Source organism: Rana temporaria, chromosome 3 (genome assembly GCF_905171775.1).
Source record: "Rana temporaria chromosome 3, aRanTem1.1, whole genome shotgun sequence".
Classification (NCBI taxonomy): domain Eukaryota; kingdom Metazoa; phylum Chordata; class Amphibia; order Anura; family Ranidae; genus Rana; species Rana temporaria.
In genome coordinates, this window is record NC_053491.1 from 39,840,703 (window position 1) to 39,855,493 (window position 14,791).

General features: G+C 46.5%; 1 protein-coding gene across 1 annotated transcript in view; it reads left to right on the top strand.

Annotated features, from left to right (window-relative positions):
- LOC120931204 (ras-related and estrogen-regulated growth inhibitor-like protein) overlaps positions 1-12,213 on the top strand; it is a 35,994-nt gene extending 23,781 nt beyond the window's left edge. The window contains exon 4 of the mRNA XM_040342416.1: positions 11,723-12,213. Coding sequence (XP_040198350.1) covers positions 11,723-12,151 — 429 coding nt within the window. The 3' untranslated portion in view covers positions 12,152-12,213. The remainder of the gene's footprint in view (positions 1-11,722) is intronic.
- The last annotated feature ends 2,578 nt before the right edge of the window (positions 12,214-14,791 follow it).

Consider the following 14,791-nt stretch of genomic DNA (forward strand, 5'->3'; position numbering starts at 1 on the left):
ATGAGGACATGAAACCAGTACTGCAGTAAGGTAAAGGAAGCTATTTAGCTAAAAAAAATATAATTTCCTTTAGTGATCCTTTAAATAGCGCTTTCAGTTTATTGTGCTCAGATACAGTTGAGTTCCATTTCAAAGTGGATCCATGCCCTCTTCCTTCATTTTTCCTCCTCAGCGAGAATGACATCATCCCTTACCTGCAGCCCCATGGGATAATGACATCACACATCCCAGGAGCTTTCAGGTCAACCTCTCCTGCATTGCACATGCAACAGGCAATCGCCACCGCACTGCGGTTTTGGGACGGCCCAGCAGACAATGTAAGGAATGGAAAGAAGTGGAGTGAAGTTTCTATTTAACTAGTTGTAATCATATTTCTGTTAATAATATGAGTGCAATCGGACCAGTAAATACGCTATAGATGAAAAAAGACCGACAATTTAAAGAAAAAAAACTGATGGGCAATGACGGCACTGATAGACGGCACTGGATAGGCAGCATTGATGAGGAGCTACTGACAGGCATTAATGAGTGGCACTGATTGGCACTTAGATGGGGCACTGACAGGCATTACTGATATAGCACTGATTGGCACTGTTGTGGGCACTGATTGGCACTGTTGTGGGCACTGGCACTTTTTTGGGGTACTGATTGGCACTGTTGTGGGCACTGACAGGCATTTATTAGGTGACAGGCTGGCAGGTGTTGGGCACTGATTGCACCTTTTGATGGGGGCTGTGCTGATAATCAATGTGCTGATTATCAGCATAGACCCCCCTCCTCTGACAGGGAGGGACGCCGATCAGCTCTCCCTGTCAGCGTAAACCGAGGCAAGCCGTTTACCGGCACTTCCTGGTTCACGCGATGATTAACTGTGATTGATCACAACTGATCACGTGGTAAGAAGCCCCTGTCAGAGGCTTCATACCATGATCGGAGTTGCTGTGTGTCAGACTGACACACAGCACCTCCGATCTCCGCACTGCGCGCCGGCTGTGATATCCTAATCACCAACCGGAAGTGATGTAAGCACGTTTGTTGACTCCGTCCTATGCATTTCGTCACTCTGACGTCATCTGGAGCATTCTTTCTCATCCTCACGTTTTATTTCCCTGCTGGTAATTTTTCCATTGCGCAGAATCACACATACAGTGCCTTGCGAAAGTATTCAGCCCCCTTGAACTTTGCGACATTTTGCCACATTTCAGGCTTCAAACATAAAGATCTAAAACTGTATTTTTTTTGGAAGAATCAACAAGTGGGACACAATCATGAAGTGGAACAAATTTTATTGGATATTTCAAACTTTTTTAACAAATAAAAAACTGAAAAATTGGGCGTGCAAAATTATTCAGCCCCCTTAAGTTAATACTTTGTAGCGCCACCTTTTGCTGCGATTACAGCTGTAAGTCGCTTGGGGTATGTCTCTATCAGTTTTTGCACATCGAGAGACTGAAATTTTTGCCCATTCCTCCTTGCAAAACAGCTCGAGCTCAGTAAGGTTGGATGGAGAGCGTTTGTGAACAGCAGTTTTCAGTTCTTTCCACAGATTCTCGATTGGATTCAGGTCTGGCCTTTGACTTGGCCATTCTAACGCCTGGATATGTTTATTTGTGAACCATTCCATTGTAAATTTAGCTTTATGTTTTGGATCATTGTCTTGTTGGAAGACAAATCTCCGTCCCAGTCTCAGGTCTTTTGCAGACTCCATCAGGTTTTCTTACAGAATGGTCCTGTATTTGCCTCCATCCATCTTCCCATCAATTTTAACCATCTTCCCTGTCCCTGCTGAAGAAAAGCAGGCCCAAACCATGATGCTGCCACCACCATGTTTCACAGTGGGGATGGTGTGTTCAGGGTGATGAGCTGTGTTGCTTTTACGCCAAATATAACGTTTTGCATTGTTGCCAAAAAGTTGGATTTTGGTTTCATCTGACCAGAGCACCTTCTTCCACATGTTTGGTGTGTCTCCCAGGTGGCTTGTGGCAAACTTTAAACGACACTTTTTATGGATATCTTTAAGAAATGGCTTTCTTCTTGCCACTCTTCCATAAAGGCCAGATTTGTGCAGTATACAGGGACTGATTGTTGTCCTATGGACAGAGTCTCCCACCTCAGCTGTAGATCTCTGCAGTTCATCCAGAGTGATCATGGGCCTCTTGGCTGCATCTCTGATCAGTCTTCTCCTTGTATGAGCTGAAAGTTTAGAGGGACAGCCAGGTCTTCGTAGATTTGCAGTGGTCTGATACTCCCATTTCAATATTATCGCTTGCACAGTGCTCCTTTGGATGTTTAAAGCTTGGGAAATCTTTTTGTATCCAAATCCAGCTTTAAACTTTTCCACAACAGTATCTCGGACCTGCCTGGTGTGTTCCTTGTTCTTCATGATGATCTCTGCGCTTTAAACGGACCTATGAGACTATCACAGTGCAGGTGCATTTATACAGAGACTTGATTACACACAGGTGGATTCTATTTATCATCATTAGTCATTTAGGTCAACATTGGATCATTCAGAGATCCTCACTGAACTTCTGGAGAGAGTTTGCTGCACTGAAAGTAAAGGGGCTGAATAATTTTGCACGTCCAATTTTTCAGTTATTTATTTGTTAAAAAAGTTTGAAATATCCAATAAATTTTGTTCCACTTCATGATTGTGTCCCACTTGTTTCTTCAAAAAAATTAGTTTTATATCTTTGTTTGAAGCCTGAAATGTCGCGAAGTATCTACTACTTCCTTTCCCGCTAAAGCTGTCCCTAGATGGAATTCTTAGGGAAAAATTTTATGAAATTTGTCACGACATTCGAATGGCTTTCAAAAGATTTCATTTGCTTTTAACGTTTTGATTTGATAAAGAATGGACTTTACCAAATGAAAACCACATACACTGTTAGAAATTTGTTTGTTCGAGAAAAAATTTCCATCGTGTTCCTTCACATTTTCTCGCCACTGCGGTCAAAAACAAACGCCGGTTTGACACCACTACTGAATAGAAAAACAAAACCAATTTATTTTCCTAAGGATTTTCCTTTGAAATTCTGCTCATCTATGGCCAGTGTAAGATGTGTGTACTAACCAATATTTAGTTTGGTCCGGTTATGTCATTCTGCAGCTCCAGCTCCCCTGTGTCAGTGAGTGACTGCTGCAGGGGAGAGATGGGAGCACCAACAGCAGCTGGGCCATGGGATCCTATGGATGACTTCACGGCTCCCAGAATTCCTAGCTGTGGAAAACTCGAGAGCTGGAGCTGCAGGATCATCTGACCAGACTGGAGCGGATAAAAATAGGTAAGTACGCACACCTTTTTATATAGGGTAGGTAGGAGGGTAAGGGAACATTTTTAAGAATAGTTATGCCACGTACACACGATCGGATTTTCCGTCGGAAAAACCTTGGATGGTTTTTCCAAAGGAATTCCGCTCAAGCTTGGCTTGCATACACACGGTCACACAAAAGTTCTCGGAACTTTCGCCCGTCAAGAACGCAGTGACATACAACACTACGACGAGCCGACAAAATTAAGTTTAATGCTTCCGAGCATGTGCCAAATTGTTACCGAGCATGCGTCGAATTGTTACTGAGCATTTGTCAGAATTTTGCGTGTCGGAATTGCTACAGATGATATGATTTTCCGATAGGAATTTTTTTCCTTCTGAAGATTTGAGAACCAGCTCTCTATCTTTTGTTGCCGGAAATTCCACCAGCAAAAGTATTATGGAGCACACGGTTGGAATTTCCGTTCAAAAGCTCACATCGGACTTAAAGTGATTGTAAAGTCTTGTTGTTTTTTTTTTATATTAAAATAACAAACATGTTTATACTTGCGTGCTCTGTGCAGTGTATTTGCACAGAGCAGCCCGATCCTCCTCTTCTCGGGTGCCTCTTCTGTGCTCCTGGCCCCTCCCTCCTGTTGAGTGCCCCCACAGCAAGCAGCTTACTTTGGGGGCAGCCGAGCCGAGCCGAGCTGCAGCTCCCTGTGACCAAATCAGCCGGTACAGTAAAAGCCGGTCAACATTTGGCCCACGCGTCAGCTGCTTGTCTGACATATCGTCTCTGGCTTCTGTCAAAAGAGCATGCTGGAAAACCATCAGCCGAACGGCATCCGATCAGCGCTTTGCAGGTTTGCTCATCTGACAGAATACTTGCAGTCAGAAGAAGCGGCAGCGGACATCTTACTACACCCAGTTACGTCTTGAATTTCGGAGTAATTTTACCAATAAAGCGAGCGTATATACAGTTGTGTGAAAAAGTAATTGCCCCCTCCCATGCTTAAAGGGGTTGTAAAGGTTTGTTTTTTGTTTTCTAAATAGATTCCTTTAAGCTAGTGCATTGTTGGTTCACTTACCTTTTCCTTCAATTTCCCTTCTAAATGTTTTTTCCTTTGTCTGAATTTCTCACTTCCTGTTCCTCCCCAGCCAGATGATGGGGGCAAGCTTACTGAGGAGAAACAGGAAGTGAGAAATTCAGACAAAGGAAAAAAACATTTAGAAGGGAAATGGAAGGAAAAGGTAAGTGAACCAACAATGCACTAGCTTAAAGGAACCAATTTAGAAAATAAAAAACGAACCTTTACAATCCCTTTAACTGTGATTAACCACACTTTTTTGAAAAGCTGAGTTAAATTTCACTTGCCACACCCAGGCCTGATTACTGCCAGACCTGTTGAATCAAGAAATCGCATAAATAGAAGCCGCCTGACAAAGTGAAGAACACTAACAGAACACAAACAGCCACACATCATGCCACAATCTAAAAAAAATCAAGACCAGATTAGAAACAAAGTAATGTACATGTATAGGTCTAGGAAGAGAAGGGTTTTTAAGACTTTGGAACTCCAGGGAACCACGAAGAAAGCCACTATACACAAATGGAGATAACTTGGAACATTGGTGAACCTTCCCAGGAGTGGCCGGTAGGGTGACCTCGTGTCCCGGATTGCCCGGGACAGTCCCGCATTCTGCAGGTCTGTCCCGGGCACCTTCACTCTGGGACAATACAGTGTCCCAGAATGAAACTGACACAGGTCCCAGCATGAACCCCTCAGAGCTTAAGATATGACACCCCCCAACTAGTGAAGAACTACAGGTCCCAGCATGAATCTGTGAAATCTATGGGGTCACACCCTTAGATATCAGGGGTTCATGCTGAGACTGGTAGCCATTTACTTTGGGGAGGTCGTTTTTCTGACCACAAAAAACGCCAAACGCTGATAAATGTCAAACGCTCAAAACCATGGCTCACCAGCGTTTTTGATCCATGGCGAAAAAGAAAAAAAATGCTAAAAAAACACTGACGCGGGAAAACGCTATTGCAAAAACGTTAAACGTTGAAAGACTCACTACAAAGCTACTGCCATTTTTAGAACATTATTTTAGCGTGCAGTGTGCATGGAGCCTTAGGCCTCATGCACACTGGACATTTTTTGACGTTTTTACAGCAGCTGTTTTTTCTGTAGACGTTTTTTTCTACAGTCATTAAAGCGGAGGTTCACCCAAAAGTGAACTTCCGCTTTCGGAACCCTCCCCCCCTCCGGTGACACCTTTCAGGGGAGAGGGGGTGCAGATACCTGTATAAAACAGGTATGTGCACCACTTCCTGGTATAGACTCCCGCGGGAGTCCGGCCCCTCTGCGTCACAACCCCCCCCCCCCATTGTATTCTGAGAAACACACAGCTCCCAGAACACAGCTGTGACCAGTGGGAACGGCGCATCGCGACTCGCGCATACGCAGTAGGGAACCGGGCAGTGAAGCCGCAGCGCTTCACTTCCCGATTCCCTCACCAATGATGGCGGGGTAGCTTGTCTTGGCTTGGCATCGGCTGCCGACGTCGCATTTTTTAAGTCAGCAGCTGCTATATTTGTAGCTGCTGGCTTTTAAATTTGTTTTTTTCCGGTTAACCTCCACTTTAAACTCTCCATCATGTTATCCTATGTGTCCATGTGCACATAAGCTGTTATCAGCAGTTTTGGGCAGTGGCGCTTTTTAGCTGTAAAAAAGCTCTAATGCTGATAAACGTTGATAAACGCGGCTCATCTGCGTTTTTGGACGTTTTTGATCCATTGGAAATTAAAAACACAAAAAAACGCTAATGATAAACGTTATTGCATAAACGTTGAAAAACTCACTGCAAAGCTACTGGCGTTTTTATAACGTTATTTTAACGTCCAGTGTGGATGAGACCTCAAAGCTTACAAGTGATGGATTCTCCTGCTGAGTGGAGTGTCAGGGAGCATAGGAGAGATTTATGGTACTGGGCGTTGAGCAGCTTTGTTGTTTTTTCGTTCTGCATGGGAATTCTTTTGCCTATACCAGGAATCTGATTAGTTGCTATGATCATCAGCTCCACTATAGCATTAGCTTTCATTAATCACTACAACACTATGATTTAAACAATGTATTTAAACCCTGCAAACACAGAACATGATACAGTATCAGTGCTTGGGGGCACTTGTGCACACAGTCATATGACACCGACCACAATCTCGGTTAATAAGTTACCAAACACTTAATATTTTACTGCTGAAGTAGCAATTATGTTACTCTGGGTCTTAGGCCCCGTACACACGATAGAATCCATCCGCAGATAAATCCCAGCAAATGGGTTTCAGCGGATAGATCCTATGGTGTGTACACTCCAGCGGATCTGTTTCCGCGGATATATCTCCCCTGGGATGGATTCCAGCAGATCGAATATTTGCTGACATGCCAAACAAATCCATCTGCTGGAATCCATCCCAACAGATGGATCCGCTGGTCTGTATAGACTCACCGGATCCATCCGTCCGAAGGGATCCCCCGCATGCGTCGTAATGATTCGACGCATGCGTGGAATTCCTTATATGACAGCGTCGCGCACGTCGCCGCGTCATAATCGCGGCGACGGCGCGACACGTCATCGCTAGAGGATTTCGGCGCGGATTTCAATGCGATGGTGTGTACACGCCATCGCATAGAAATCCGCGGAAATCCTCGAGAGGATTTATCCGTGGAAACGGTCCGCTGGACCGTATCCGCGGATAAATCCTCCCGTGTGTATGGGGCCATACTCAGTGACTTTCCTTATCCTACTTGATATTGCAACATACAGAAAGTTATCACTGGATGCTTCTCGGAGACTGCGCTTTTCGCTGATGGAAAAACACAGATGCTTTAAAACATCTGTACCGGTGTCTGATCATGAATAGAACGCCAAGGGAGATAAGGAGAATTCTAGCCACTAGGCTGCTCTTATTTAAAAAAAAAAAAAAGTCAAATATTTTCCATTTTGATCTGTGATTGAGGAATGTGCTGGATTAGGCAATTGGAAAATTGTATTAAAGCAAAGGATGCAGACCAGTATTTAAAACAAAAAAAAGGGGCAAAAATATGCAAAAATAGTAATCTATTGCAGCCAATCAGAAATCGCATTTGACCGTGATTACCTAACGGAAAAGGAAGCTTTTTCTAAACATCGCTTTTTCATAACTACGTATATATCTCTTGTGTGCCCCTCTGCCGCGTACACACGATCATTTTTCGGCATGAAAAAAACGTTGTTTTTCAAAATTGTCATTTAAAATGATGGTGTGTGGGCTTCACATAATTTTTCAGGTTCTGAAAAACGACAGAATTTTTTTTTGAACATGCTGCATTTTTTAACGTCGTTTTAAACAATGACGTTTTTCGGGTTGTATAACATTATCGTGTGTGGGCTAAAACGATGTAAAAACATGCTCAGAAGCAAGTTATGAGACAGGAGCGCTTGTTCTGGTAAAACTACCGTTCATAATGGAGTAAGCACATTCATCACGCTGTAACAGACAGAAAAGCGCGAATCGTCTTTTACTAACACGGAATCGGCTAAAGCAGCCCAAAGGCGAATGGAACTTCCCTTTTATAGTGCCGTCGTACGTGTTGTACGTCACCGCGCTTTGCTAGATAATTTTTTAAAAACGATGGTGTTTAGGCAACATCCTTTTAATGATGAAGTTTAGAAAACGTAGTTTTTTCGACATGCTGAAAAATGATTGTGTGTACGCGGCATAAGAATTCATTCATCCACATGGGCGCAATCCTACTTACCGAACATTGTAAACAAACTGGCATATTTTAGTGTCTGGGAGCCCCTGGTGTAGGGTGACCAGACATCCCCGGTTTGTGGGGACAGTCCCCGGATTGAGGACACTGTCCCCGGACCAAGTCTGTCCCTGGTTTTGTCCCCGGATTGGATTTGAACCGGCGCTGGGGCAATTTCAAGGACTGTCAGTGCAGAATAAAAAAAATAATCTGAATTGCACACCCCACGCTCCGCCGCTCCTACTAGCTTAGGGGGCTGTATTGTTTTCTATTATCTGTGCCCCTTTCTGATGATCATGTGCTTGTCGGAGCGGAGGGAATATTTCTTCAGTTTTGGGTGCATACCTGTTCCGTTCCCGCTCGCATTTTCTTCTGCCTTGGCTCAAGTCCCGGCCAGCCACCTGCCTGCTTATCTCCTTGCCTTCCCTGGCGGAGTGATCTTCCTCTGCACCCCACCCAGTAGTAACCAGGGCCCGGAGATTATAACTTGACAGGCTGTGAGGCGGGCAGCAGTGACGAGGGGCAGAGGGTCGCTGATTGCCACGATTATTAGTAAAAAAACAAAATCCCCCTTTTAATTAAAACAATCTGGTCACCTTACCATGGTGCTGCATACAGCCGCCCATAGACATTACATGGTTGTAGGTGGCTGTAGACTGTCTGTGTTCAGGGACTTATGTCTATGTGCATGCACCACTTTATGCAAGTAGCAGTGCTTACCTGTGTTTGCCTATAAAAAAGGCCTGGATTCTTTCCTAAATGTATATAATAATATAACTGGGTAGTGACATTTATAGGTTACTGGCCTTCCGGCTTAATGGGGGCCGGACTGTGGCCATTGGGAGTAGAAAAGGTCTCAACTGCAGTGGAAATAAACAACACTTCATCTATGGTGTCATTGGTAGGAATTCTGCCCCTTCATTGGTGTCAGTAAGGGAAATTATGCCCCATTGTTGGTATCAGTGGATGAAATCACAGTGCCCCCATGGCAGCATCTGGCCCCCGGGCCACAGTTTGGAGACCCCAGTTTTAATGCATAGAATGCAAAAACTTCTGCCTTTACAACCCCTTTAATATCATACAAAACCATGTGTCATATTCTCCTCCTTATTAATAGTTTACAATGATCAATGCAGCACTTTGACACGCAGAGAAGTCCATACACAGTCCATGATATGAAATGATACTAGATACTAGTCCTTATAGTGTTGCATGACTTGGAAATTCCAGGCCCAACGCATTTCACAGCCAAGACCGCTGCTTCTTCAGGGGAAAATTAGGAGACTGATATAACAATAATAATATAATAATAGTAAAATTTCCAATATCAAATGATAAAAATAACAATCCTATGTTTTACACACTTACGCAGCTTTAGGCTGCATTCACACCTGAGCCATTTGTCGCCTGAAGCGCGACGCCCCAAAACGCTAGAGGGGAAAAAATACATTATTCTCTATGGAGATGGTTCACATATAGATATTCAATGCAATATTGGCCAGAAAAAAAACTCCATTTAAAAGTTCATCAAGGGGAGAGAGGCAAACAATGTCCTACATCCTAGATGCCTTCAGGAGGGGAGGAGGTATTTTATCAGCTAAGTACACCCTCCTTTCTGCATGCCTGAGTTTAGGACAGATAGATTCCAGGAAGTAAATGCTACATTAATCATCTGCCCTTACGCAAGATGGCCACAGCCAGAAATGCTAGGGAGCATTTTTCAAAGTGATTACTCAGCAAAATAAAGCATAGGGACATGAATGGATGGGTGAGATTGCTTTCAATATTAAAGAATTAATTAAATAGCATTTGGTTTGTGGTGGTCAGATGCAGCATAGTTCCTCTTTAAGTATGTGGGGGGGTAATAGGGGAAACAAAAAGTTACTTTGGTCAAAATTAGGGTCGCTACCTTTTCTCCAAGCCAAACCCGAACACTTTAGCGGCCTGGGACACCTTTTGGGTGCCCCAAGGAGAGAAGTAATGCGGTGCACATAGCGTGCTACAGTGGGTGTGGTTAAATTGCTCTTGCTGACATCATCGACCTGCCCCCCAGACAGCTGCACGCAACTCCCGGACAGCAATAGATTTGTGTGTGACTATTTCTCCTATCACCTTCCAGGGCGGCACACCTAAGTGATGAGGGCTCCTTCCTACAGGAGTGCCGTTGTCCTGCCGAGAAAGGTCCCCCGGCGGATAGTGCCCACCCTGTACTGCGCAGGCGCAGCGCTTGCACAGTACAGAGTGCGTCGGAACCGCCAAAAATTGCTGAAGATGAACAGGTGTGAATCAGCTGTACGTGGCACCTGCACAATGAGCACGACATTGTGCCACACGCTGCCGCACGCTCCCGATGCTCGTGACTCTGCAAGGGACGGGTGTATTACTATTATATCGTGTAAGGGGCGGATGGCATAAGAAAAGTAAACCCGCCCATCAACCTTGCAAAACCCGCCCTTCAGTTGTTGAAACTCGCCCCGCAAAGACATGTAGTTTATTGTTAAAACCACCACCAACTTATCAGCTCTGCCCATCAATTTTTGCCCTCTTTTTTAGCCATCCGCCCCTTACACGATATAATAGTAATACACCCGCCCCTTGCAGAGTTGCACGAGCATCTGGAGCGTGCGGGAGCGAGTGGCACAAAGTCGTCTGCTGTGCGCAGGCGTCGTGTACAGCTGTTTACGTTCGGAGACTTTCGGCGGCTCCGTTGTGATCCGTACTGTGCAAGTGCTGCTTCAGCGCAGTACAGAGCGGGCATTATCCGCCGTGTGGACCTTTCTCAGCAGAACACCGTCCTGGAAGGTTCGTAGAAATACCGTTACTGGTAAGTCTAACGTAGGGATTTCGTTACTACGGGAGCCACAACCTGATCTAAATAATGTGTACAAGTTTCAAAACCCTGTTTTGGTGAATCCCAAACAGGTGGCAACCCTAGTCAAAATGCACCACCTGCTCTTGATCAGGAAAGGTTTTATTAACCACTTCCCGACCGCCGCATGTATATGTACGTCCACAGAATGGCACGTACAGGCAGATGGGCGTACAGGTACGTCCCCGCCTTTCCGCGGGTCGGGGTCCGTTTGGGACCCCCCCGCTACATGCGGCGGTCGGATGCCCGCGGGGAGCGATCCGGGACGACGGCGCGGCTATTAGTTTATAGCCGCTCCGTCGCGATCGGTCCCCGGAGCTGAAGAACGGGGAGAGCCGTATGTAAACACGGCTTCCCCGTGCTTCACTGTGGCTGCTGCATCAATCGTGTCATCCCTTTTATAGGGAGACTCGATCGATGACGTCAGTCCTACAGCCACACCCCCCTACAGTTGTAAACACACACTAGGTGAACACTAACTCCTACAGCGCCCCCTGTGGTTAACTCCCAAACTGCAACTGTCATTTTCACAATAAACAATGCAATTTAAATGCATTTTTTGCTGTGAAAATGACAATGGTCCCAAAAATGTGTCAAAATTGTCCGAAGTGTCCGCCATAATGTCGCAGTCACGTCGCACGACCGCGCAATTGTCTGTTAAAACGACGCAGTGCCGAATCGCAAAACCTGGCCTGGGCATTTAGCTGCCTAAAGGTCCGAGGCTTAAGTGGTTAAATCCATCGATCTCTTAAAATGCTGTTGTTGCTCTTAATTGACTCTTATTTTCTAAATTGCCATAGGAGCCAACTGAAGAAAGCTGCGCGGAGGAGGAGAAGCGCATTCAGTGGGCTGACGGCTTTGTCTTGGTTTACAGCATTTCTGACCGGGCCAGTTTCAACGTTATCTGCCAGACTATCCAACTCATCAAAGCCTCCAAAGACTGCTTGGGTCCAGAGAAACTGCCCATAGTCATTGTGGGTAATAAGCGGGATCTGCATCACCTACGAACGGTCTCCAGCGAAGAAGGGAGGCTTTTGGCTTTGTCTATGGACTGTGAATTCTATGAAGTTTCAGCAGCCGAGGCCTACCACGGAGTTCTTATGGTTTTCCACGGCTTGGTGGACAAGATTAAGGAGTCCAAGCTGGTGACCAAGAAGGGGACGGGAATACGAGGTATTGTGAAGAGCATGTCCGCAGTGTTTGCCAGGAGGAGAACAGACTCCTTGTAGTACCTGAAATGCGTGGCAGACGACGACGCGATGACATGACTTCCACATCGGCAACGCTTTCTGACTCGGTGGTGGAACCGGCATGGATTTAGAACTGCCTATCTGAACTTTTTGTGTTGCTCTTTTAACACATGAACTAAATGGTTTACTTAACGGCTTCTAAAGTTGTCGCAGCAACTTAGAAAAACGAGGAGTGAAATTAAAAACAACCCCAGCTTATCACCGTGACTCTGCTTTTGTGTGATAAGCTTCGCCACACATTAGGAAGATCTAAAGAGTCTCCAGCTTTCATCTGTTCGTTATCTCCTATCAGACATGTCCGCTCTTGTTGCTGCCTTCTTTCAGCTTTTGCATTCTATCTCGAAACTTTTGGTTTCATCATGTGGCAGATTTTCACAGTAGTGAAAGGAAAGAGTCTATCAGTGATTTACCATCGCTTATTGGAATGAATGTAGACCTATTACTGTCCTGGCATTGTTTAGCTGCTCTTTTGTGTGTTCACAAGCTGGTTGGTTGTGTGCGCTGGGAGGAATGCATTTTTATGAGGGTCGTGGAATGTGTGTAGCCGACATTCCGTGCTGGGACAATACAGAAGCACCTCATTGCTAATTGCAGGAATCACAATAAACAGATCCCTGTGCTCACAGCAGTTACGCCATAAAATGAAGTAGTTCATCAAAATCCGGGAATGTTGGGTGTGAGGAGCAAGTACAAGAGGGCTTCTCGTCTCATCTCTCCGTCAAAAACAGGAAGACCTGGGATGACTTTTTTATTTTTTTTGCCTGTTGGACATTCGTATTCAATTATAATGCATGCTGGATGAAGTCTTATACACTTTAACCACTTAACCCCAATGTCTCGCCAATGTCTCCCCCAGTTCTCTCACCAATGCCACCCTCCCAGCTCCCTCACTTATGCCCCCCAGCTCCCTCACTAATGCCCCCAGCTCCCTCACTAATGCCCCCCAGCTCCCTCACTAATGCTGCCCCTAGCTCCCTCACTAATGCTGCCCCTAGCTCCCTCACTAATGCTGCCCCTAGCTCCCTCACTAATGCTGCCCCTAGCTCCCTCACTAATGCTGCCCCTAGCTCCCTCACTAATGCTGCCCCTAGCTCCCTCACTAATGCTGCCCCCAGCTCCCTCACTAATGCCCCCCAGCTCCCTCACTAATGCCCCCCAGCTCCCTCACTAATGCCCCCCAGCTCCCTCACTAATGCCCCCCAGCTCCCTCACTAATGCCCCCCAGCTCCCTCACTAATGCCCCCCAGCTCCCTCACTAATGCTGCCCCTAGTTCTCTCACTAATGCCCCCAGCTCTCTCACTAATGCTGCCCCTAGCTCTCACTAATCCCCACCCAGCTCTCTCACCAACCCCCCCCAGCTCTCTCACTAATCCCACCCAGCTCTCTCACCAATGCTGCCCCCAGCTCTCTCACTAATCCCCCCCACAGCTCTATCACAAATCTCTCCCCAGCTCTCTCACTAATCTCCCCAGCTCTCTCACCAATGCTGCCCCTAGCTCTCTCACTAACCCCCTAGCTCTCTCACTAATCACACCCAGATCTCTCACCAATGCTGCCCCCAGCTCTGTCACAAATCTCCCCCCAGCTCTCTCACTAATCTCCCCAGCTCTCTCACCAATGCTGCCCCCAGCTCTCTCACTAACCCCCCAGCTCTCTCACTAACCCCCTAGCTCTCTCACTAACCCCCTAGCTCTCTCACTAACCCCATAGCTCTCTCACTAATCACACCCAGATCTCTCACCAATGCTGCCCCCAGCTCTGTCACAAATCCCCCCACAGCTCTCTCACTAATCTCCCCAGCTCTCTCACCAATGCTGCCCCCAGCTCTCTCACTAATCCCCCAGCTCTCTCACTAATCCCCCAGCTCTCTCACTAATCCCCTAGCTCTCTCACTAATCACACCCAGCTCTCTCACCAATGCTGCCCCCAGCTCTGTCACAAATCCCCCCACAGCTCTATCACAAATCTCCCCCCAGCTTTCTCACTAATCCCCCCAGCTCTCTCACCAATGTTGCCCCCAGCTCTCTCACTAATCCCCCCAATGCTGCCCCCAGCTCTGTCAAAAATCCCCCCACAGCTCTATCACAAATCTCCCCCCAGCTCTCTCACTAATCCCCCCAGCTCTCTCACTAATCCCCCCAGTTCTCTCACCAATGTTGCCCCCCAGCTCTCTCACCAATGTTGCCCCCAGCTCTCTCACTAATCCCCCCAATGCTGCCCCCAGCTCTGTCAAAAATCCCCCCACAGCTCTATTACACATCTCCCCCCAGCTCTCTCACTAATCTCCCCAGCTCTCTCACCAATGCTGCCCCCAGCTCTCTCACTAACCCCTAGCTCTCTCACTAATCCCCCAGCTCTCTCACTAATCCCCTAGCTCTCTCACCAATCACACCCAGATCTCTCACCAATGCTGCCCCCAGCTCTGTCACAAATCCCCCCCCACAGCTCTCTCACCAATATTGCCCCCAGCTCTCTCACCAATGTTGCCCCCAGCTCTCTCACCAATGTTGCCCCCAGCTCTCTCACCAATGTTTCCTCCAGCTCTCTCACCAATGGTGCCCTCAGCTCTCTCACAAATCCCCCCTATAGAATGCAGCCGGCACCATGCTGTTTTTTTT